We start from the raw sequence: 27,045 nt of genomic DNA, 5'->3' as shown, positions 1-27,045 counted from the left end.
TGTCACACTTTTCATTATAAAGATTAATGCCATCAGTGAACAGCTACCCCCTACAGTTGCAAACGGTCTTTTGTTGATGACTTTCACATCTCATGTCAGTCATCAAGCATGAGATTCATTGAATGGCAGCTATAAACTGCAATCAATCAGATACTGAAGTGGACCACGGCAAATGGTTTTAAACTTTCACTCCCTAAAACCATTTGTATACATTTCCGCCGCAAACGGGGAATCCACCCAGATTCAGAACTCCGTCTTGATGATGTTATACTTTCTGTCATCCCTGAGGCAAAGTTCTTAGGTCTTATATTTGATTGTAAATTAAATGTTATATCGCACATCAAGCAACTTTGTATCAATTGTCTAAAAGCATTCAACATTGTCTGTGTCCTCTCTTCTACTTCCCCAAGAAGTACTCCATGCTTAAAATTTATCGTGCCCTCGTTAGATCCAAACTTGACTATGGGTCTGTGGTTTGTGGTTCTTGCAGAACCTCAGCACTAGAAATGTTGGATCTTGTCTATCACCAGGGGCTTCGGCTTTGAATTGGAACTTTTCGTACTTCTCCCGTGCAAAGTCTATATGTGGAATCTCATGAACCCCCTCTATATATTCGCCATTTGCAACTTCTCTAATGTATATTTCCAAACTTCGATCCTCACCACAGCATCCTACTTGGAGTTGTGTTTTCCAACCACAATGGACCACACTTTTTACTAACAGAAAATCTGCCATTGTTCCTTTTAGTCTCCATATCCAGGCACAATTAGAAGATTTGGATTTATCCTTGAATAACATTGCAGTTTCTTCAAATCAGCCTATTCAACCGTGGCAAATTACTGTCCCCAGTTGTAACCTATCTGTGAGTCATCTGAGGAAAACAGATACACCCGGTTAGAAATATCGCTCTTTCTTTGCTGAACATCTTTCATATGATCCATCCATTCTTATATATACAGATGGTTCCAAATCGGGTGACTCAGTGGGCTCAGCCATGGTTTGTGACAGTTCGATTGTGGCACACAGACTCCCCCCTACAGTTTCTGTTTTCACTGCCGAATTGTATGCCATCTCTCTTGCCCTAAAACATATTTAAATAATGCAATATACAAATTGTACAATATATACAGACTCACTCAACTGTCTATTGGCCCTGGAATCATTCCATGTTCGTCATCACTTTCTTCTCATCAATATCAAAAACAAGCTGGCCCATCTTTCTCTCTCATCCTTCTCTGCCTAATTCTTTTGGATACCAGGTCATGTTGGTATTTGTGGGAACGAGCTGGCCAACAGAGCAGCAAAGTCTGTCTGTTCTGGATCTATCATCCCAGTACCCATTCCATGCATGGACTATAGTCCAGTTATCAATTCCAGACTGTACATCAGATGGCAGGCAACCTGGAATGAGCAACACAATAACAAGCTTTTTCAAATCAAACTTCTTTAGGTCTTTGGCTCTCTTGCTTCTGTAAAGATCGAAGAGAGGAAGTTGTTTTGGCAAGGCTACTAATTGGTCACAGTTTTTTAACCCACCACTTCCTTTTATCTGGAACTGCTGCACCAATGTGTGGTCTATGTGGCACTAAGATCACAATCATCCACATTTTATTATCATGCTGTCGTTACAACCTAGAATGACGACACCATTTTAAAGATATTTGTAAGGCAGGTTTACCCTTGACTTTGGCCCATGTTATCGGTGATACTGCCCATCTCACTCATATTTTTACATTTTTAAGAGCCATTGGTCTTTTACACTTAATTTAAGGTTTTTTATCAGACTACATAGTGTTTTAGCATGATTTCTTTTACACATTTTAATGTTTGAACACAATTTCTTTTACACATTTTAATGTTTGAACACAATTTCTTTTACACATTTTAATTTTTATTTTGACTTGAACCCAGGACTGGAAAGGCCAACTTCAGGTGACTGACTGCAATTTCGATCTTGTAGCTTTTGTCTTCCTGGCAAGTCTTAATTTTACACATTTTAGTTTTTCTTTTTCTTTTGAACTGAACCCAGGACTGGAAAGGCCAACTTCAGGTGACTGTCAGTAAGGGTGTATTTCTTGCTTCAGTCTTCCTGGCAGTTTCTAATTTTACATATTTTACTTTTTACCTTAATTACCCTATACCTATACTGTACCACATCTTGTCTGGCACAGATAGCCTTGTAGTTTTGTGCCAATAAACATTGAATACCTAATGACAACTTTTTGACCAGTTGTGAGTAAGATAATTTGACAGTAAAATTATCATTAAAATATGAGTGATAGAGATATTGTGTTTAAAAATATTTCGACTGATATCTCAACTTTAAAGGTACAGAATGAGTTCTTTGTCCGACAATTTTTTTAATAAGAGAGTTAGTTCATTTATTATACTTTAACTCATATTTAGAAACTGTTTGAGGTAAGAAACTATATTTCTTCTATTTGGAATAAATTACTTTAATTCCTAAGGTGAGTAGATGGTTTAGGGAATGAAAGATAAACTATATAGACTCTTTTGGTAGAAAGAAGCTTTATGTATACAAGGTTAGTTGTGGTTAAGTAAAACTGCCTAATGGCTAGTAAGATAAATCTTTTAATCCTGCAATTGTGTAAATGCAAGCTTGAGAGTTTACAGTGCTACAGTTCTAGGCTTCATTCCTCAGCTAAGTACATTGAAGATTGTGTAGCCTTACATTTAAACAAAGGCTTGTATAAGAAATTTGCATGCTTTTATTTGCTCTAGAACTTTAAAAACTCAATCTGATGGAAATTAGATGATTCATGTGCAATAAGTTGAGCATTTAACAAAATAGATAATTCCAGAATTTATTAAGAAAATATGAGTAGAGAATTAATGTTTTAGTGAAAGTTTAAAGAACATTTCCTTTCTTGATCATATTTTTCTGATAAAGTTTGAAGTTATAGGTTTTGTTATATGCTCAGAATATCTTTCATGAACCACCAAATTTCTATTTTATTGAATTTTTAAGTTCTGCAATATTCTATTGTTTTTAAATATGACTGTGAAGGAGAAAAATACATACATGTCAATGAAAAATATGTATTTAAATACCTTAATTTATTTTTTAGGTTGTACTAATGAATTCAAAGCTAGAGGCCAAGATAGCAAACTCTGTGATGGGGTGGTCGACTGCCCTGATTTTTCAGATGAATCCTCATGTGGTAAGTTTTTCATAAATTATAAATATGTTGTGAGGCAACGTGGAAATTATAGAAAAAGCTAGAACCTCAACTTAAAGTAAATTTTGCTGGATTAAATACCTTGGTGGAATGTAATGACAAATTACTAAAACTCAGATTTGTAGATATACCTTAAAGTGGATATTTATATCTCGCCCGGCCCTTGAAATTGATGCATTTATGGAAATTTTTTTTCGGTAAAATTTATTAATTCACTTTCCAAATTTGGCTTCAGGGGCTAGCATGACCAGATGGTTATGGAGCTCGACTACCAGTCTGAGGATCGCAAGTTCGAACCACTGTACCACTAAACATGCTCGTCTTTTCAAATGTATGGACATTATGTGGTGACAGTGAATCCCACTATTCGTTGGAGAAAAGAGAGGCCCAACAGTTTGCCTTCGGTGGTGATGACTAGCTGCTTTCCCTCTAGTATTTTACTAATAAATTAGGAACGACTAGAGCAGATAGCCCTTGTGTAGTTTTGCATGCAATTCAAACAAACTTTTCTTCAATATAACCATGGTGTTCGCAGTCACAACATGTTATGTAATGTAAAAATAAAATGTTCATTTTAAATTGGTTGTTAATGTAATAAAAAAGTGTGGTTTTAGAAAAATCTTTGACTATTGAACAGTGATAGTGTTGAGCTTCGGCTAGTCACTCTCACGGAATGACAATTATTTTCTTCACATATGTCATACGTACATCCACAGCCCGCGTGATTTAATGAAAAATGTATATTTGTTTACAGTAACAATAGATGCATAAATTTATCACATTCAAGTATAGAGACTAAAATCAACTTATTTTTACATTTACGAAATATACCAAAACAGGGCCACATTCTCTTGGCTATTAGAGTTATCTAGTTGTATTTGACCTTGACGGCGGAGAAAAAAACAAGTCGGATAAGTAGAGTTGACCTTTAGAACTATTATTGATTACTAACCCGAAAAGTCCGTCAGTTAGTTAGTTATCACCATCAGATTCCATCTAGGAACATAAGGCCCCAATCGCTTGCGGATTCTTCAACAAGTATTTAAGTGAGTAGGTTGTTAGCCCACTGCACCGAGCCGTCCCTAATTTAGCAGTGTAAGACCAGAGGGAAGGCAGCTAGTCATCACCACCCACCGCCAACTCTTGGGCTACTCTTTTACCAACGATTAGTGGGATTGACCATCACATTATAACGCCCCCACGGTTGGGAGGGACGAGCATGTTTGGCGCGACGCGGGCGCGAGCCCGCGACCCTCGGATTACGAGTCGCACGCCTTACGCGCTTGGTCATGCCAGGCCATAGAAAAATACGTAGTTTTAGATATTTAATGATTTTCTGTCATGAAAAAAAAATCATCTTTTCTTTTTTTCAATTTCATTTTTTTCAGGAACTATTCCCTTATATCATTAACTTTTATTCACAGAAATATACAAGATGTACTTTTTCTACAAGAATTTAATAGAATAATAACTACAAATTCTGTGTTGACCAGATCATTTTACTCAATAGCAGCCTAACGACAATCCTATTCAGGATTTCTTTCATGTATCTATAACACATCATAATGTTTGTTAAATAACTGACCGTCTTTCTCTGAGTAAGCTTCAAATTAAATAAAATTTATTTTTACTAAGTTTACTATAAAAATAAAATTGTAAAGGAATATAAACATTTATTTATTGAAAACAAAAAAATTGGCTTTCTGTATTAAAATATTATGAAAGTAACATCATAAAGTAATTTTAAAATATTTACTCATCCCATAAAACAGAAAAAAATCTTAAAGACAGTTCATTTATATGTATAATAATACAAGTATTGGCAGGAAATTAATTAATAGTACACTTCCATTAAAAACCTAAAACTGAACTAATCAAAACGAGATAAAGCAAAAATATTGATTGACAGTATATGTGCTATATAAACAAGAAAAGCTCAAAATTTTGGTTTTCAATTGAGAAAACACCTTTCATGAAATAAAATGTAATGCAAAACGTAACAGCATAAAGTAAATTGTTGATATGCCGCATCATTGTACAAATAAGTTAACTGAATTTGTTTTTAGATTCTTGACTGTTTCTTTGTATCATCAGTATTTTTAATAACTCGTTGAATTCACAAAGGTTCTCTGATCTCTGTGTTTCAGAAAATAGTTCTGAAGTAAACATTCCATATAGAATTGGCATAGCTTAGAAACCATAACAGTTACTCAAAATCTATAATTTTGGTAAATTATTTCAACCTAAATCCTTTATGAGCCCATACAACAGTCAACAAGAATTTCGTGAATTACTTTCAGCATGGCTTCTTTATCTTTTGTAACATGCAACATTTTTTATTTTTTTTGCTGCTACTTGTGGGGTAATACTTACCGTTTTATTTTGGGCACTTCACTTCTCGGGCCTGGCATGGCCAAGCGCGTAAGGCGTGCGACTCGTAATCCGAGGGTCGCGGGTTCGCGCCCGCGTCGCGCTAAACATGCTCGCCCTCCCAGCCGTGGGGGCGTATAATGTGACGGTCAATCCCACTATTCGTTAGTAAAATAGTAGCCCAATAGTTGGCGGTGGGTGGTGATGACTAGCTGCCTTCCCTCTAGTCTTACACTGCTAAATTAGGGACGGCTAGCACAGATAGCCCTCGAGTAGCTTTGTGTGAAATTCCAAAACAAACTTCACTTCTATGTTGCTACCTTCCCTCACAAGACCATTTGAGGATCCAGCAAATCACGTTAATCAACAAGTAATGGATATTGCTAAACAGATGCATGTTTTACTTCTTTGTTTTTTCATCAACATACTTTCGTAATTTTTATTACACGTATTTAAGGGTTACAATAAGAAAAATTGTACGTTGTTGCTGAGGCTTACAATGAGAAGAACGACACCGCAAGTATTGTCATTTATAACGTGCTACATTTCAACTAACCCTTGTTCTGTCGTATCTCTTCAAACACTTTAATGGCTTAAAGAAAAAGAAAAGTTATAGAAAACATTATTCATAGGTCGATGGAAAGTTATTTCCAAATTACATCTACCGTTTATGTTTGTTCGTTCGTGATCAAATACAGAGCTACTCAGTGGGTTACGGATTAAAGTTTGTGCTTTTGTTTTTCAGTCAATGATAGAATTTCTTCTCTAAAACAATCATGTATTAACAATATTTATAATTATTCTAGGTGTGAAAAATATCGTGTTGTCTGAATAGTTCGAACCTTTGAAACATACAACTACAGAGAAAGAAACAAAGTCCTCTGTCCAACTACGTTTTTTTTAAGATAACAGGATATAGTTCGAATGAGGAGACTAGTAGATGTAGTAGTAGTCCGTCGAGTAAAGAATGCAGAGGGTTTTATCATGGGTCAGAGGGCTTTAGTAATTTCGTTGTTTTCATACATTCTCATTGTATTTTCTGCTTGATGTTGATCTACTTGAACATGGCTGCAATAGCCTCTCTGGGTTAAGGTATGCCTATAAGTACCTCTTCGAGAGGCCCGGCATGGCCAGGTGGGTTAAGGCATTCGACTCGTAATCTGAGGGACTCGGGTTCGAATCCCGGTCGCACCAAACAAGCTCGCCCTTTCATCCGTGGGGACGTTATAATGTGCCGGTCTTTTCGTTGGTAAAAGAGTAGCTCAAGTTGGTGGTGGGTGGTGATGACTAGCTGTCTTCCCTCTACTTTTACACTGCTAAATTAGGGACGACTAGCGCAGATAGCCCTCGTGTAGCTTTGTGCAAAACTAAGAAAACAAACAAACCTCTTCAGGATAATTATTTTCCGTCTTTTGCAGTAGTCAGTACCTTGTCCATGTTCACAGTTCAAGATAAACACAAAATATCATCTTACAGTTACATCTATCTTCGTGATTTTGTTTTAACTTTGCAAATGCATTTCTTGCTGATTTATTTACTTTTAGTTGAGCAGTTAGCTGTATTTTTCAACACTGTTTACTTTTGAAAGTTGTTTTTAGATACCATTATTTTCCTACAAGATTTCTTTCTAAAAGTTAAAATGCCTTTTCAGTATCTTATGCTAATCCAAACATAGATGCGAAACTAAAAGCTGTATTTTTAAGTCTTTTCTATCATTACAGAGTATTGTGCACAAGGGCAGTTTTTCTGTGGAACTAAGCAGTGTGTAGATGAGAACAAAAGATGTGATGCTGTTAAAGACTGTTTCAATGGAGCAGACGAACGAAATTGTTGTAAGTGAAAATAATTAAGCTTTGATTTTAAAGCTGGCCTTTATTTCAGTCTCAGAGTTATTTAACGATTATACATATGTTTCTAATATTAAACTAGGTAATCAAACTTTTTGTACATATTGAATAATTAATAAATAACGTAACTGGTTGAATAGTGCATTGCACTCCGGATTAAGGCATGTGCTTACCAGGCTGAAGTCCATGACCTTAAGCTATGACTATAAATGTATTGTACGTAAATGTTCTGTCTCGAGGGGGCCTCCATAAGTTGAAAGCTTAGGGCCAATAAAGCCCTTAATCTGGCGTTGAGTGCATTACATTACAAGAGAAAATCCAGTGCACAAGACTTTATTGTTCATTTATTCGTGGCATGGAGTGGCCAGGTGGTTAAAGCACTCGACTCGTAATCCGAGGGTCTCGGGTTCGAATCCCTGTCATACCAAACATGTTTTCCATTTCAGCCGTGGGGGCATTATAACGTGCAGTGAAATACCACTGCTATATTAGTCTTATAATGCAAAATTAGGAACAGATAACCGTTGTGTAGTTTTGTGTGAAATTCAAAACACACCAAACCATTTATTCGTTTTCACAACTTAGGCTTCTAAATATATTCTATTTAATATATTAATCAAAATGTACATAATATAGTGTACATAATAAAAAACACATTACTTTGTCATGGTGAACGCACATAATAATTATATTTAAGTATACTTGTCATACCATATCAATATGAGGTCTGTTATATGTTTAACTACACATTCTTTATCCAGTTCCTTAGGTTTTCTTAAGAAGTGTGTATACTAGTGTCCTAACGTTGTTCTTTCGATTGGCAGGCTCTTTCGAAATATTTTCTGAAAATAATGCGAAGTGCAATTTAAGTGACGATAACAAAGAATATATTCCTTCGTTTACGTTTACCACAGGCTACTTTCATTTTTACACAGTTGTAGGTCTAAGTCTACAAATAACGTTTTCACTCTCAACAGAAATGTTGCTCTCTAATAGTACAACAGTATTATACAACTACACATATTTTTGCAGTTTCGTAGATAATTGACCGAGTAACTGCGTATTACGCAGTAACTAACAATGATCTTAAACATTCCACTAACTTCTCAATGAATGAGTGAGCATTGAAAAAACTGAAAACTAATTCAGTGCTTCACTAATTTTCATGTTTATAAGGTATCTTCGTTTCTCAATATTTTTTAAACTATCTCAATCATGAATATTCACAAATGTTCTAGATATTTTAGAATTACTTTTATGAAATTTATAAGTTGTGCCATCATCATACTAGTAGATTCCTCTAGAAAACTACCTAATATTGGAAATATAGCTTACAGCACTGCCTCCTTTCTGGATTGTGAAGTTTCTTGAATAGTGTTAACTCGCAAATAAAACAATTTATCAGATTGTATATTCGTTAAAGGTTTTCAGTAGTTTTCTCTTCCGAAATCAACAGTACTTTATTATTACTGGTTGTCCTGTCACTGGAGGAGATTTTCGTTGGCAACTAATTAAGTGACTTCACTGATGTCTCCATTCTTAATGGCCCTCTTAAAGTAGTTCTAAAAAGAATCCCGGGGCTCCACAGCATATTGACTTTCCATACAAATTCTTCTCTATAGTTACCTAATTGACCAATCTCTCCCCAGTGTAGTTCCAAAGATAAGCGTGGTGGATGATTTTTGACATTGATTGCCTATCCCAACACATTCTTTAATACATATCACTGATTATTTTCAATACAATGTATGACTACTTAATTTTGGAGTATGTCCTTATTGGGGGATAAGAATTACTGAGCTATACCATGTCACCCTGATGAAATCCAGTTTTACCAGGATTAACTTGATATTGACTTTTTGTTATATTACAAATTGGCTTAAGTCTTTTCTGAGTAAAATTATTTATGAAATCTTTAATCTTAACATCTATAAGAACTCTTCCACCTACTAAATCCTCAGGAAGTGTTAGAGTGCTTAGTTTCACTGTGCCTCAGTTATTAGATGAATACTTTTGCTAGTAACTCCAGGTTTAAATACAACGTTCTTTGGTGGTACAATGACTATCCTCTGTATTGTCACTGAAAGTCTAACCTCTTTCTCATTGTCAATTACCCAGATCATGAGGTCAAGAGAGGTTAGTAAGGGTAACTTTTTTGTTGGAATTTCATGTTCAAGTCGACTCCTCTTCTTTCATCATATCTGGAGAAAATTTCCCATTTTCCATAAACAAATTAAGTCAAAGACAATTGTAGAACGATGTAAGTCAACATTTTGAACAAGTTTCATTAACTAATGAATTTTTGTCTCATATGTATTTCCAGCTAACTTAATCCTATAAAACTTGTTCGTGCTTGTCTTTGTGATGATTGGTTAATTTCTGTTGTTCTTTCAGAAATGTTTGGGCTCTGATACACAGCCTCAAAGAATTGTCACCTAGCTTTGATTTCACTTAACTCTTGGTTTTAATAGCAAAGTCTCCCATATTTACCCTCTTGGTGTGGATTCCTGCACGTGGTGAGGGGACTTCCCACGAAAGGTTCTGTTCTTTCAGTTTACCTCCTCTGGGATCTAAACATCCACCCACGTATTTACAGTGCATGGTGCGCCGTGAAAATGAGGAGAGGATTCTGGTGGTTGACGGGTCCAACCCTAGCACACCTTGGATTCCTGTAGACGGGCAGCCATGGGGTGGCCCCCCTAGGGTTAATCGGCTGGTTCTTATACCTATTTTCATGCACCTTGTCAGCCCTTTACTGCTATTGATCTCTTAGTTTGCTCCACTTCACTATTCTCCCACTTTTTATGGAGGGCTGACAATAATCCACGAGGCAGTGATCATTTTCATACAATTTTGAGATATACTGACCGCGGTCAATGCCACCCGACCCACGTGCCCCTGTGGAAGCTGAATCAAGCATACTAGCCCTCTTTCACTGCTCTCGAAGAACTTGATCCTGCCATCGTCTGTAAGCCCTGGAATCACTTCACGTTAGTTCACACCTAGTTCTCGCCGATATTCAAAACCGACTGTCCCATTCCTATTTAACATCTTCTTCTATCCAGCTTTTCTTGATACCAGGCTACGTTATTATAGCGGGAATGAGCTCACTGATACTGTAGCTAAATCTATCTGCTCTGGCTATATCACCGCTGTACCTGTTCCATACCTGGACTATGGTCGTGTATTCAAGGCTTGTCTCGGTGCCAGTTGGCAGTTGACTTAGAGTGAGCAACATGAAAACAAGCTTTTCAAAATAAAACCCTCTATTAGACTTTGGCTGTCTTGCTTCTGTAAGGATCGGAAAGAGGAAGTTGTTCTGACTAGACTACGCATTGGTCACAGTTTTTTAACTCATCGTTTTCTTTTATCTGGGACTGAAACACCAATGTGTTGTCTGTGTAACACTCAGGTCACAATAAGCCACATTTTACTGTCTTGCCGTCATTATGACTCTCAACGATGACACCATTTTAAACATGTTTTGTCCCCAGGTTTATCCTTAACGTTAGGCAGTGTTATTGGCGATGGTGACACTGTCCACCTTAGAAATGTTTTTAAATCTTTTAATGCTATTTTTTAAATTTATACATAAGACCTTTTTTTTTAATGTGATTCCATTTTAAGAATCCAAGTACATCTAGCTCTATTTGAAATTACAAAATAGCCATAAGGTCAGATAACTCGAAACCAGGACTAGAAAGGCCAACTTTTAACTAAAGTTGGTTAAAACTTCTTAACCAGCTTAAAGAAGCTGCGAGAATAATTATAACACTAAACAAGACATCACAGATATACTGAAATTAACAAAAGAAAGTCTAAAAAAAAGTGAGAGAGAAAATTAAAAGAAGATAAGCATTCAGAGACATGCAAACAGAATTGCAACAATGAAAGCAAAAAAGATTAGAAAGACATAATCAAGTTTGTATGGCAAAATGAAAAAGTACAAAAAGAATTCAATAACAGTGGCAGAAATATATGTCTACAGATTACAATGCTAGAAACTGGATTTTGGTATCTATTGTGGGCAGAGCACAGATAGTTCTTTATACAGCTTTATGCTAAACTACAAATAAACAAAATAAAACACTTGGGTAAAGAATTAGTAAATGCAAAGCATAAACCAGTCACAACTCTCTCTATCTATGCATCTGGCCAAGCGTTCTAACACCAAACATACTGTTATATGTGAAACAGAAGAACCAATTTAATCTATTCCTGTTGTTGTTACTGTTGTGCCATCTGTTGCTGCAGGATCTTCCTTTAATAATCGTGCCATTCATTATCAAGTTGTGTTCCAGAATTTCTTTGGTGAATTAAACAACATGGCTCAATTGATAAACCAATGGACTATAATCAGAACTTGGTACACAAGTCATACCAAGTTCAATTTGAAATCATTTCCAGAGTAAACAGATTGAACAATGAAAAACAATCTATCTATCATGTTACCTATCTAAAAAAACCAGCTTGGACAACATTCAGAAACCTTCCAGCTGAACTATTTTATCCAACCAGTTTGGAGTGTTACCTGAGAAACAAGTATCAAGAATAAAGTTTCATAATAGAGTCTGGAGAAAAGAAGATATTAGTTGAACTTGTAGAAAATTTGTAAAGATTTGTTCAGTTATCTTACCAAGATTCTACTGATGAAATGATTGATTTGTTGGTGTGATGCCATTAACAGGTTGAAGCAAAGTAGGAATACATCCTTAAAAGAATCTCCCCTAGAGATGAAACCAGAATTTACTAAAGACTCCATCCTGAAGTTTTAGAACTGTCAGGTCAAGTAGCATTGAAATATCAGTTTTCTGTGATGTTAATCTAGAATAACAGAAAGGAGTTAGATGGCTAGTACATTGAAAGAAGAAAATAAACCACAAAACAATAAATGCTTTAATAGTAATTGAAAGGACATTTCATTTCTCAGGAACTGAAGATAAAAGCAAGTAGAGAATATAAACGTTTTTCCAGAAGACAACAGTAAAAGTGAACTGCTATAAATATGGGTTGGTTGGTTTGGTGTTTTATGGCGCAAAGCAATTAGGCTATCAGCACCAAACATCTGGTAGAAAGTTAAAATTAGTAAAATTCATAAAAGAAAGTTAAGGTAAAACGAAACAAGGATTCATTTTTAAATTAAAACATAAACAGCATTAAATCTAATTTTTACATCTAGTCTACAGCGGTAAGAGAAGAACTACAGTAATACAAGTTGTAAAGGACTTTTTGTAGCATAACTGTAATTATCATAACTCGCCAGGAAGAATAATAGGTAAGTTCAAAAACTGCCATTAGTCACCTGAAGTTGGCCTATCCAGTCCTGGTTTCAAATTATTTGACGTTATGGCCATTTTCAGAAAGTAAAGCAATAAAAGTTTTAAAAGACTTGTTGCAAAATTTTAATTATAACTTGCCAGGATGACTAACGGGTAGTTCAAAGGATTAATTTCTTTACACGTTGTGTGATTGAAAATCCCTAGGGAGCTAAATAAAGAGTGTAATGTTATAAAAGATAACAGGTGAAATACTGATGTCTTATGACAAGCATAACTAAATATATAACTTTGTTTTATTGCGTACACAACCACAATTAATTATATATAAAGAAATAAAATTTATTTTGCATCTAAGGTTTTTATAACTATTCGTTAACAATTTAATTTCAAAACTATTTCTTATGTAACTCCTGTATCCTATGTACAACACAACAGGCAGGTTCAGCTGTAATCTTTCAATTCACTGTTTTATAATTATATTTCAGTGACCATTGCACCAAGCACAGCACAACTTAGAGAAACTCCTGAGAGAAAATACTCTGAAGGATATTTGATCTTCATTGAAAAGGGCAAATATGGAAAAATCTGTACAGATTCGTTGAATGACACGCTGTACTCTCCTAAACGAGATATTATTCTCCAGAGCTTAGCCATATCAACCTGCAATATGTTAAACTACAAGTAGGTTTGGTTGATGCCATGTTATATCTTAACCCTAAAATAATAATGTAATTAGGATATTATTCTTTATAACCTCAACATTTCAGTCTGCATTGCAAAAGTAAAGAGCAATGCATATACTAAACAATACCCTATCCTCCCTTCCCTGGATAAAACATTATCATCCAGAGTGTAGCTATTTCAACCTTTAATATCCTAAACAATACCTTATCCTTTCTTCAATGGAAAATATTCACAAGACTGCAGCCATTTTATCCTTCAATTGCTAAATAGTACATTCTCTTCTCTTCGACAGGATATTTATTATATTGAAGCTTAAAGCATGCTTAGCTACGAGAAGGTTGGTTGAAGGTCCTATTTTAGCTTAGCCATTTTGATTTTATTATTTAGTTACTTTTTATTATGGGGAGAAATATTAACAACATTTCGTGCTGTGAATGTTTTAAAGAATATTTTGTTTAAAAAACAAATAATTAATGTTATTATAAAACAGGACACCACAGTTAGTCTTTCAAAGTGTATCATGACACAAGAGAACAAATCAAGATGTATTAACGTAAAAAAGAAGAAAAAAAGTACATACCATACCTTTGGAACAATATTATACCCTAAAGATCAGGAAAATGGTTTTGACACTTTCAGAAAAAAAATCTTAAGTAAAACTAAAGATGGGACACAAGTATTAGAACTATATTTCCATTCTTTGTGCCACTATTTATTTTAAAAGTGTGGTCTGTGTTTTGTGTTAATTGAGCTAACATTTCATGTTAGTTTTAAATTGCTGCTGTGATTTAAGTTCCTAAGAAAAAGACAAACAAGACTATTGATGTTGGCAATTCTGTGTTACTTTATTTTTGTTCTTAATAATAAAGTATTTGAGTTATAAATGATCACTTGTAATTCCCAAACAAGAAAATGTTGTACATCTTGAATCATCTCATAACTTGAATTAACTGAAATTGTTTAAGCAAAATAATTGGTTAATATCTGTTTCAACGAAGTGTACATATGACGTTTGTCAACACAGAACAGCTGATTATGTAGAAATACGTGAGGATGCAGAAAACGAAGACCATTATGTGTCACTGGAAGACTCATTACCATCTAGTGTGAAGTAAGCAAATGTTCATGTTTATCATAACTTTTCTCTGTTTATTGATTTTGTGTTTCAAACCTTTAAACTTTGCACATTCATCTAGGAAGTTAATGATATTTGACATATCTGTAATGATTTACTCTAAAAATGAACTAGAGAACGTGAAAAGCTTTGGTGTTTTTACTCATGAAAATCTGTATTTTATCATTGAGAATGAAAGTTAATATTAATGCTTTCCAACAAAAGTATAACACTTTATCATTAAAATTAACAAGTTATTCATTTTCTTTAAAAAACACAAACAAAAAACGATAATAACACAGTATAATCATGCACAAATGATTAAAGAATTTTAAAATATAAAAATCTTACTAGTTTAAATAGGCTGAGTTTATCATTCTAAGGTGATATAATAAAATTGTTCTCAAGTCACTATTTATAGATACTTGTTAAATATTATATATTAACGTGAAAGTAATCATAAATCTATTTTATCTTTTCACTATTCATTGGTGAAAGACTAGCAATACAAAAGTTAGCAGTGGGTGGTAATGACTATCTGCTTTCTCTCTAGTCTTTTACTGCTAACGTATGAATGGCTGGTAGAGATAACCCTCATTTAGCTTTATGCAAAATTCAAACCAAACCTTTTGTATTTTGCTCTTTTTTTATTGAAAAAATCTAAAATATTTATAGGTTTTACATTTTAAATTAAACCAGGATCTGTCAAAAAAACAAGCATTTTGTACTGAAAATTTATATTACCTACAATGAAGAAAAGTATATTTCATTTACAATCGGTGAATAAAACTATAGTTTTTTTATTGCAACTGTTATAGAAAAAGACACACATATGAAGTTTTATACATTAATTGTTTTCTATAGATTCTCCCAGATGTCCTGTGAAAGTCGCAGTGTTGTTTACATGAGATGTGGAAACTTTGGTGAGTAAAAATTTATTCAAACTGATTATCTACTCTGTCATTAAAAACATATAAAATAGTTTCCACTGGCAGAGTACATCAGTGGTTGGCATTAAACAGTTCCAACTTGTCAGTAACATCACAATTAAAAAAAAAGAGCAAGAAACAAGAAAAGAAAATCAATATCTAAATAATTTGGGATGATCCTCTGTGAGACTCTAACTGTGTTGGGTTGAACTGGCTACAGCAGTGAAAAACTGTCAAAACCAGAAGTAATTGTAGGTGTAACATAAACTCTTAATCAGAGTTAGAGTTGATGACTAGAGCTGTATTAAAGTCAAGGAAACAAACTATAACAAAATTGTTCTTTAATAAAATACCTACATTAGTTGAATGTATCTATCAACACTGAAAATGCATGGTTATATTCCTTTTTTAATTACATATTATGTGAATACTTTTTTTCTTGAAACAGAATGTGGAATTAACTCAGCACAAAGCCAGTTTATCAACAGTCTTCAGCTTGTAAAACCACAAAATGTAACCCATGGTTACTGGCCCTGGCATGTCATCCTGATGCAGAATGGAGAACACGTCTGTGATGCTACTTTAGTGGACCAGGCATGGATCATCACCTCCACTGTTTGTTTCAACAAGTAAGTCAAATGTACAATTGAACTTGACCAATTCACTATCTTACTGTGAATTCAAAAATAAATCAAAGTTATCACAAAACTTTGGCAAATTATTATAGATATACTTTTAACACTACAGTTTAAGGATAAACATCAAAAGCCTGACATATAAGTAAGAAAAAAACTTTCAACAATCTTTCCAACTTTGCAGTAAAGAAATAGATAAAAAATTATTGACTCATTCAAAATATAAAATTTGTGTTTCACAATTATTTTAGGATGGAAATTATTATACCTTTTTTCAAATTTGACATGTAGGACTTTACTGCAATACCCTTTATTACTGCTAGACAATCAAACTATTGCATTTTTTTTTACTTTGTGATTTGTGGAGATTATTTATATTGTTATTTTGACTCCTGAATTTTAGCTATAGAGTTTATAAGTCTGAATTTTAAACTAAAAGGTTTCTTTACCACTTAGTTTTAATATGCTTATATGCTTAATGACACAATCAAATACAATTTTAAAAAAATAACTATGAAAACAAAATAAAATGAAACTAAAGTTTTAAAAACTACTTATGCTGTTTTATCCTCGTAAGAAATTTGAATGTTAACTTAAAAAATTGGAGTACTTTGTTTTTATTGCAAATAGAACAAGAAAAGTGCAAATGTTGTAAACATTATCATGTTTATAACAGTTTGATGAAGTTCAATGTCATTTCACATTATATGACTGATTTTGTTTTGTGGCTTAGATACCCCAGAGCCCGATGGACTATCCGTGTGGGTAGTATAAGAATATCATCATCTTCACCTTATGAACAAGAACGATATGTAGCTGGAATGGTCAGTTCACCATTTGAAGCTGGAGGAGTGACTTTAATCAAACTAAATAAATTGGTGGACATCACAGATTACATTACACCTGTGTGCCTTCCTCAATCAAACACCACCACTTTACCAGGAGATAACTGTTTTTCACTGGGGTGGGATATTAAAGGTAAGTGAACCTATTACATAAATTCAACTACACTATTTAGCTATTAAATCTGTCTTAATCAACCAGTCAGGGTCATTATATTTAAAACTACTGTTTCACCTTAGTATTGTAGAATAGTTCTCTCATTGGGGAATTTATTTTAATTATGTGGTAAAAATACTTCAATCACCAGTCCACATTGTGATAATAGATTATTTTTCCTTTAATGTTTCTAAAAGACTGAACACTTATTCACTGCCATAAGTTGTGGTAGGCTCAATTTATAAATGATGTTAACAAATCACCTTACTTACACGAATGAGCATGATAGTTAGCATATTAACTTTTTCATTCTCTTTGTTACACATAATCTACATTTGCATGTGCTAGAATAAAGCTTGACATCAAAAGTTAGAACTTTCTGGACTGTTTAATTAACATCACTTATGACCTGCAGCTTGTTCTAACTAACAATCATGTTACAAAGTTAAATGTATAGCTTACAACAATGCTCCTCTTTGGATTATGAATATCCTTGAACAATCCCTAGTACACAACAAAAGATAAAACATTATGCTGTACTGTCGATTCACCAAGTCTTTTATGGTAGTTTTCTTTTCCAAGACCTGTTATATACAGATGGAATGGCATCTTGTTCCTTCATTTTTAGTGGCCATCCTGCCACTGGAGGATTTCTTCTTGGATCAAATAAATATACTGGCAGCTACAAAATAGATAATCCTCTGGAAGTAGTCTTGACAGGAACTTTGGGTTTCTCAATGGATTGAGTTTCTGCTGAAAAATTCTGTAGTTACCCAGTTTGCCATTCTCTCACCAATGTATTTCTTAAAGTAATCACGGGGTATAATTTTTGGAGGTTTACCTATTATTTTAGATTCATTAAAACAAGCCATTGTTTATTTTCAGTGCAGCATAAGCCCCTCCCAGCAGTTGATTAACTTTGGAATTTGACCTTTCTTATAGGGAGAATTGTACAGCCATACCATGTTATCTTAATGAAATCCAGTCTTATCAACAATAACATCATAGTGACTTGATTTGACCCGTATTTTATCGTTAGCTTAATACTTTCTTGGGTAAAGTCATTTATGTTATTAATGGAGCTGCTTCATCTCTTCTGTGTAAGACCCTTTTAATTGACTGTTCTCTAGATGAAGTAACAGAGAGTCCAATGGTACTTAAATCTGAGTCAACATTCCATTTTTGATACAACTGAAGATCCATCAACAGCAACTGTCTCCAGTGGTGTTCCATTACAATACTGTTATAGCTGTCACTTTGTTTCTTTTATAGACTTCTATGTTCAAAGCAGAGTTCACATGTTTACCATAAATTTTCCACAGATGATCAGCACCCATCCCAGTAGAAGTGTTGTTTTATTTACTGTAGTGTTTTCTTAATATTACATTTCCAGCCATTGGAAAGTTGTTAAGATTAAAGATTCTGTTTGGTCTTCTGTATTACAAAAAACCACCAGCTACTTCAGTACTACATGATTTGTCCCAAATGTAAACTTTTTTTCAATGATGGAGGTGACTCAGGGCTCAAACAAAACTAAGTAGCTCCTTTTAAGTTGTACCCCTTTTCTGTGACATTCTTTGCCTTACTATGATAGGAAATCACATGCTCTTTTCAATATAGTACATGTGACAAAACTGCTATCACTGTAAAATCACAGGCATCCATCTCTAAAATGAATGGATCTTCCAAAGCTTGGTATGCCAATATAGGAATAGTGGTTAACGCCTTCTTCAGTTTTTTTTTTTTTTTTATGTTTGTTCACATTCAGTAGTTTAAGAAAATTTGTTTGACTTCAAAAGTAATTTATGTTTGAGACAAGTATGGGAGAGAAATATTTTACAAACTGACAGTAGTAAGAGCACAGTCCAAGAAATTCTCTTACCTCATTCTAGCTTTTTGCTAATGACCAATTATGGATGGAGTCAGTCTTGATGGATCAGTAAGCACTCCTCTGTTGGATGTTTGTCTCAGCAAACTCGCATAATTCTTGGGATTCAGCCTGAAGTTATCTTTCCTCAACCAATAGAAAACCTTCATTGGCTTTCATAAGCATTATCAAGTTTTCCTTTGTGTGATTATGTCATTCAAATAGATAAATACAATATTCCAGGGTAATTTAGATAGAGCACTCTCCATTAATTGCTGTGATGTAAAAAGTGTATTACATTATTAAAACTATAACATGAAAAATTTCCACAGTATATTTCTTGTGATAAAGGTTGTTATCCCTTGCCAATAACTACTTTTAAGGTTCAATGTTGAAAACCATAACAATCCTGAAAGAGCATCCAAGATAAGTCAATCCTTGATAGTGGGTAAGTATCCTTCTTTGTAACTTTGCTCATTTTCTAGTAGTCCATACTGAACCTTGTGAACCATCCTTCTTCACAAGCACAATAGGTGATGCACAAGAGCTGGTACTCAGCTCTTTCACTTCCCATTTCTTCATGATTTCTATATCTTTGAAAGTCTTAAGATATTGTGCAAGTGGATGTTGTCTGGCTGACATACTAGAGCAACATTTCCAGTGACATTCTTTTTAGATATTTTATTCCCTTGATTGAAATCATCAGAATCAATGGAGAAGACATTTGGTATTTTATGAGCAAATTATGTAACTTCCACCACTGACCAGCTGAAGTGATACAACTCTTCTAAGATGATGTGTGAGAGTTGAACACCAGACTTCCAATGTATTTCCTGAAAGGTAACTATTTCTGATGTTATTTGATGTGGAAGTACTACCTATACAACCTCACATCTTGCAATTTCTCATACATATTTGACTCAAATCTTATTAGTTGTATTAATGGTTTTAATGGTGAAATCTTTATTTTTCAAATCTACAAGAGTTCTGTTCGATCAGCCATTGATTCATCAAAACACATCCTATTGTTTCATTGTATTATGGTCAGTCACTATATATACATTTGTTTTTAACAAGTACTGGTATGAGTATTTAACTTGTTTTTGTGGCACAGAGACTGCTCTCTTGACTTTCATGGAAAGCCCAATTTTTGTTGTAGTAATTTCCATGTATACACATATTCTGGTTAAAACCATGTGAAGTTAGTCTGATTTTGCATCAATGTTTATGTATAAAGTCATTTTCCACAATGCATTCTTCATCAGTATTAACTACCCACACATCATGAGATATAAACAAATTTCCTACAGCAAACATAACTTTTAATTTTCCTCAAGCTGGAACATTTTACATAATTTCCTTTTATTCTTCATGTCTGGATGTAGTTTTGTACTCTTCATTACCAAATCAGGTTTCTATGTTGTAACTGTAAAAACCATTGCCAGTCAACATAAAACAAGCATTCACATCAATAAATTCATGAACTCGTGGACTGATTTCCTTAAACAATGAATTTCTCAGTACCAGCTAATTCTTTTTCCTGAATATCAGGTTAGTTTTTTGTTGTTCCTTCAAACTGGTGGAACATTGTCTCCTTGGTGCCTTAACAGCATTTTTTTTGTTATGCCTTACAGTCTTGACTGTAAAAGTCAGGTTTATTACATATAGAACAGTTTCCCTTTTCTATGTCCTTTGGGAAAAGTTATTATTCTTTACAAGCTTTTCTCTTGTTTTTGGTGATATGTTCTTTCAAGTTACACTTGAAATACTCATTGTTTTGTGGTATACTACTCCCATTATGTGTTACTAATTTTCCAACTAGTCTTTTTTAATTCTTCTGAACTATCATAAGCTGGAGTTGATGTTTCAACACTGCTTAATCTGATGATCCCACAACTTGTTTTTTTGCAACTTTAATATATTCTGGTTTCACTGCCAATTGCAGAACTTCCTCCAAAGATACACACCCACTTTGCTTGAACTTGATCCCCACATCCTCATTTGTTATAGTCTATAAATTGGTCATTTATGTGTGTGTGTATGTGTGTTTTATTATAGTAAAGCCATATTGAGCTGTGTGTTGTGTTCATTTAGGGGAATCAAACCCCTGATTTTAGCATTATAAATCCAAAGTCTTGGTCATATAAAATTGAGCATTTTTTTCATATTTTCTAAAACCTCAGATGGTCTCTTGTTTCCTCTGTATCCTATTCCAGAACTTTGTTCTTGATTCTTCTCTCACGTAACACTGAACCTGTTGTTTAAGTAAGGTAGGTGGCATTCCAAACTTACACCCATATGTGAATGCAAAAAGTAGTGTAGCTGGTTTAGTCTCGTATTTTATATTTCCTTTTTGAGACCTATCATTTTGTCACTGATGTTACTTCTAACCTCGGTGATACTCTTTTTTAACTGTTTAATGTTTTTTATATATCTGCAATTTTTGTTATCACAGTTTCTCTGTACTTCTTTGATGTTCTTTTGCATTTCTTCAGTTGACTCTTTGAAATTAAGCACAAAGCTACACAATGGGTTATCTGTACTCTGCCAACCACAGGTTTAGAAACTCAGGTTATAGTAGTTTAAGTCCCCAGACATACCAATGTGCTAAAAACTTGTTGTTGTAGTCGTATGTATGCCACCTGTAGTTTCATTAATCTTGTTTTCAATCAGATTTCTTTTTGTTCTTGATTCTTCCTTAAGTAGCATGACTCTTTCTTTTAACTTCCCGTCCCTTTCTTGTTAGTCTTTTTTAAAATTTTCTATAAATATCTTCTTAATTTTCTTTCAATTTTCTATGCATTTCTTTCTGGTTTTTCTTTCATTTTTGTCTTGCTTTTCTTGACCTTTTTTTAAAAATTTATTTTCCTTTATTTTAGTTCTGCACTTTTCTTCCTAATCTTGTCTTAATAATTTCATCATTTCAATTAATGTTTTGTTCTTCTCTTTGACATTGTTGTTATCTTCAATAACTGAAGCTATTTTATTTTTCACCAGTTGATATCTCTGTCTGACGCCAGTGTATTAGTGTCGTTCTTTAATTACAAATATCTTTTAACTCAGTGAAAATAATTCAAGGTCTAGTCAGCATAACTAATAAATTACTCTATTTCCTCTTTTATTGTTTCTACAATTTTTTGTTTGATTGTTTGTTGTTACATAGAAATTTATCTGTGCTGTGCCCACCTTGACTATTAAAACTCAGTTTTTAGTGCTGTAAGTCTTTACATTTACTGTTAAGCCACTGGGAAAGGCTGTTTGTACCAACTCTAAATACTTGTACACTACTCTAAATTCCCCTAAGCCTACATTACAAGTAACACTACCTAACGTAAAACAATCATTTTAATTGTACAAAGTAACCATGATAGCTAAAACAGACTTGTTTACTCTACTTCTTTTGAAATAATCCTACAGACATCACAACTGTTCAGAACAAATAATGACTTTAAATCTTAGAGCTCTCTGAGCACCCTACTTAACATCATCACTTACAACCCACAGCTCGTTCTAGTTAAAAATAAATTACAACATTCTCTTTTAATGTTACAAATAAGGATATCTATTATGCCTTCTTCCTAGTTAGGACCAATATAGTTAGAAATACTAATATATCTTACATTGGGATGTTAAAAACTTAAATAGCATCCAAATATGAACATTAAAAGCATAGTACAAATAATGGAACTTTTCATGTGTAGCAGGTAGAATTATTTTACACATATTTCAGCTTTATTAAACAAAACTTTGTGCTTTATTTGTAATACAATTTACTATCCATACTACCAACAATCTGGCCAGTTTTTGCTAAGAAGATCAAAAATCAAAATGCATTGACTAAAATGCTAAATATTTTCTAGCTTTTCCTTATTACAAAAAGAAAGAAAAAGGAGAAAAACTGTTACACTACTTCAAGTATTTTTTATTGTGTAGTGACTTTTTGTGGAAATCAGGAGAACAGTGTACATTTGTATTCCTGTTTCAATTTCAAGGTGATCAGTTACAGCAAGTAAAGGTCAACATAAACTTTCCAGGCACATGCAAGTTCAACAAATCAGATACAGATCCACATTTAATACACCACGACAGTAAGAAATTGTGTGTTAGATTGATTGGAGATCCTCCAAAGATATGTATGGTAAGGGGGTTGTTATTTTAGATCACTGTTAATTCCACTAATAATTAATATTTATCACGCATTTATCATTTGTTTAGATGATGTTAAAAATAGAAATTATCGACATTTTAAGCTAACATTTATAGAAAGTTGAAAAATAATCATATATGTAAATTGTTTGTTTCTTTTTAATAGAAAACTTCGAACAATGGACTGTATGTGCCAAGAATTTCATGTTTTTGGTATTATAAGCCCTCATGCTCACTGTTGAGTTTAATATATTTAAGAAGCTCGTAAGTTACTCGATCATAAGCTTCAGGGCTTATACAGTAAAATTTAGGGTCCAGTACAATGTTAAGCATTGCTTAGTAGCCTGTTATGTTGCTTTGCCCATAAATACAAACAATTAAGATCTTTAAGAATGCGTATTAATAAATAATTGATTATGTTACTAAAGTACACTAAATGAATATTATGTAACCAATGTACACTAAAGGAATATTATGTTACCAGTCTACACTAAATGAATATTATGTTACCAGTGTACACTAAAGGAATATTATGTTACCAGTGTATGCTAAAGGAATATTATGTTACCAGTGTACACTAAAGGAATATTATGTTACCAGTGTATGCTAAAGGAATATTATGTTACCAGTGTACACTAAAGGAATATTATGTCACCTGTTCTGACAAACTTGCTTCAATTTTGATAATCTTCATTCATGCACCATTTGAGATTTCATTGTTATTCACATTAAAACCATTCAAAATGGATTTAAAAATAGAGTTAGGCTTTTCAACAATTAATTTTAATACTTTTCAGATTGTTTATTATTGTGCACCTCACTGTTTTGATTAAGATAAACGTTATTATGAATCTTATCACATGACCAACCTCAAAAGAACTGATGTAATAAATATTTAAGTTGCTGTATCACATATTAATATTAACTATATGTTTCTTGACTCCAGTGTCTCAGTGGTAACCATGAGGGCTTACATCACCAAAAATCTATATCTATGGTAAGCACAACACAGGTATTCCAGTATGAAGCTTTGTACTTAACAAGAAACAAAGAAACTAATACTTTTTCTTGATGATTAAAATTTTATTTCTGCCTCCATTTTCAGAGTGAGCACTTTTTGTTCAGATTGAACAATACTTTTTGTGTAAATAATTACATAAAAAGTTTGTAAACAAGTGAATAATATATTTGATAATATTTACTTTTTTTATAGGGGAAGGAAGTGAGTGGACGACCCTTACTTTGTCAAAAAGATAACCACTGGTATCTATCGGGAATTGGAAGTCAAGAAGTTACCTGTGAGGAGTATTCCACGTCTCGCATGTTTGAAAGAATAGAAATGCATACACAGTGGATAAGACACACAATTGAATCCCTTCGGACAACATGAGCTGAGAGATGTTTTGTATTAAAATGACCTCACTACCAATTCAACCAAAGGATATCTTACTCATTGAAATTAAATAAAAATCCTATAACCCGAGGACTTTCGAAAGGTGGATCTTTCTAATTCAGGAGCAAACTGAAGAAGAAAGGTCCACCTTTCAAAAGCACTCGAGTTATGGGTTTGTTATTTCATTTCTATCATTCTTGAACCTATGTGTTTTTTAACATTATGAAATTACTAATTGAAATTGTATTTATATTAAGACTCATCTTTGCATAGTCTGTTTCTTTTCTTAGTTCAGTATGCCATTGGTGATAAAATAACTTACTGAAAAAAATCAAGAAAATGTTTTTTTGTATGTTTTTACGAAAGAAAGTTTATTATTTATGTAAGTTAAATGTATATTTTGTATGAATATAATTGGATATGTTCACATTTACGTTTAGGTTTGTACGTGAACATATAAATAAACTGTGAATAATTTAGTTCATCGACGGTAATTACGCTTCATGCTGATATATTTCACAAATAAACGTATAAACATAAAGTGAAATTGTCAATTACTCGATTAAAAGCCCATAGATAAAATCTAGAAGGAAGCTTTGAGTAGTTTTATAAAATTTCCTATCTTTCCCATTGTTAGTTTGATTCCACCTTAAGAGCGAATCTTCAATGAATTGATAACAGTATTTATAGTAGTAATGAAAAACTGTTAATTTTTTGGGGTGAAAAAAGATCTGAAACTAGAGAACATTTGGGATGGGAGGAAGATCTGTATGAGTGATGGAATCAAGGAATGGGTAATGCAGGTTTTCTTCCTATCTCAAATGCTTTGTAGTTTCTGATCTTTTTTCATCCCCTCGCCCCACTTACGAGTCTTGACTTCCAGTGAGGCTGTTACTTTTAGACGGAAGGCACCATTTCACTAGCTTACTAAATTATATTCTTTACAGAAATATAATCTACAAACGTTATTCTTGAAGCAAATGTAAGTCCTGAATAAGATAATGCGCGGTGTGTTGGAGTATATGGGAGATTATCTACTTCCATATGAAACACATGACTTAGTGAACACAGACCATAACTAACCTAACGTGGTTGGCTTGCTACTCTTGGTACAAAAAGGCACATCCTCGGGAGTAATTTAGTGTTTTGGTGTGTACTAGTTGTAGGCACACTGTAGTTTACAAGTAACAGCTGATGGAGAAGAAAATCAATGTTATCACAGCCCACTTTCTAAATATCAAGGAAGGTCAGCCGAACTTTAGAATAGGCCATCATTTTCAACCGGCCCTATTCCTACGTGAAGTTCGCTGCCGCATTCCCTGATATTTTAACCTTTAAATGGCGGCCATCATCAACACATGACACTGTCCACAACATTCCCGCTGTTTAAGGGTTAAGATTGACAACTGACTTTGGTTTGCTTATTTCGAAATATCTTTGGTTAGCGTCATCTACTGGTTTAATCATAAAATAATTAGACACAGTAACAAGCTGTTTTATGTAATGTATTTGTTAACATGGTGAAGATATACTCAAAATTCCTAACGGTGCCAACGTTTATTAATTTCAATAAACTCCCGAGTACAAGTTATTAACTCTTGTATCCAGCTCCAGATGGTTAAGAACTCAAGATTATTCACTAACATCAGAGTAACTTGGGCTTCCAACCAAATCTAATTAACTTCAGAGAGGAGTAGATAGAGGAAGTCAGGATAATTTGGTGGCTTCACGCATCGGTTTGTTTGCTTGTTGAATTTCGCAAAAAAGCTACTCGAGTGCTATCTGCCTCTAGCCTGTTAGTATGTAAGTTTGGATTAGTTTGATACTATCTGAACGTATGAGTTTGTTTGTTGTTAAACGCAAAGATACACAATGAGGAATACATTTCCATCGCGGGTACCAAAACCAGTTACTTTCGGCATTGGGCTTTAATTAGGTCTTACAGATCTGGAAGGATCGAGTTCATTTGACCTCTTTCTACCAAGTTCCTGTTTAATGTTACCATAATTACTATAAAAGGATCAGAGCTTAGCAAAATGTGATTTTTGATATTATAAGCTTTCGGACTTACCGCTGAGTTACTGAGTCATGGGACATCAGAAAACGAACATAATTTAAGCGATTATTTTTAAAGACTTTTTTTTATTTATAGTAAAACCTCATCGAGCCATCTACTGACCCCACCGAAGGGAATCGAATCTCTGATTTTAACGTTGTAGATCCGTAGACTTACTGCTGTACTAGAGGGGGGTAATTAAAGACATTTTCTTTTAAATAATGACATATAAAAAACTCTTTTAAATAAAGGAAAGAAAAAAGGACTAAAATACACTTATATTCATCGCTTTTGTAACATGCACAATTGTGTTTGCTACCTTCGCGAGTGCTATGGTTTAAATAATTTTGAACATTGCTAATTTACTGTTTTGTAGTTATTGTTCGTAAGAATTAAGTTATCTGATATTTTTCTTCTGAAGTTAATTTATTCAACAGAAAAAAGTTATTTATGCTGACAGAAGAATATAATTAAAATTTGATTGACGTGTGTTGCTTACATGTTTGTTTGTTGTTTTTGTAGTTAA

At 33.6% G+C, this 27,045-nt stretch overlaps 1 protein-coding gene and 1 long non-coding RNA gene across 3 annotated transcripts in view; one reads left to right on the top strand and one right to left on the bottom strand.

Moving 5' to 3' along the window:
* LOC143253011 (atrial natriuretic peptide-converting enzyme-like) overlaps positions 1-25,553 on the top strand; it is a 61,327-nt gene extending 35,774 nt beyond the window's left edge. Inside the window, exons 9-17 of one of the 2 annotated variants that reach the window (XM_076506048.1) lie at positions 3,090-3,182; positions 7,292-7,402; positions 13,182-13,377; positions 14,405-14,491; positions 15,359-15,417; positions 15,872-16,052; positions 16,792-17,036; positions 22,917-23,062; positions 24,284-25,553. In XM_076506048.1, coding sequence (XP_076362163.1) covers positions 3,090-3,182; positions 7,292-7,402; positions 13,182-13,377; positions 14,405-14,491; positions 15,359-15,417; positions 15,872-16,052; positions 16,792-17,036; positions 22,917-23,062; positions 24,284-24,460 — 1,295 coding nt within the window. In that variant the 3' untranslated portion in view covers positions 24,461-25,553. The remainder of the gene's footprint in view (positions 1-3,089; positions 3,183-7,291; positions 7,403-13,181; positions 13,378-14,404; positions 14,492-15,358; positions 15,418-15,871; positions 16,053-16,791; positions 17,037-22,916; positions 23,063-24,283) is intronic. The other variant, XM_076506049.1, reaches the window with a different exon arrangement.
* On the bottom strand, positions 15,750-25,855 carry LOC143253013 (uncharacterized). Its single transcript, XR_013029294.1, has 2 exons — positions 25,547-25,855; positions 15,750-16,095 (listed from the first exon to the last, which is right to left on the bottom strand). It is a non-coding gene; the product is annotated as an uncharacterized LOC143253013 (long non-coding RNA).
* Between the last annotated feature and the right edge of the window lie 1,190 nt (positions 25,856-27,045).

The sequence above is a fragment of the Tachypleus tridentatus genome, chromosome 6 (genome assembly GCF_004210375.1).
Source record: "Tachypleus tridentatus isolate NWPU-2018 chromosome 6, ASM421037v1, whole genome shotgun sequence".
Classification (NCBI taxonomy): domain Eukaryota; kingdom Metazoa; phylum Arthropoda; class Merostomata; order Xiphosura; family Limulidae; genus Tachypleus; species Tachypleus tridentatus.
The sequence above is the reverse complement of the archived record's forward strand: the minus strand, read 5'-3'. Positions and strand labels throughout refer to the sequence as shown.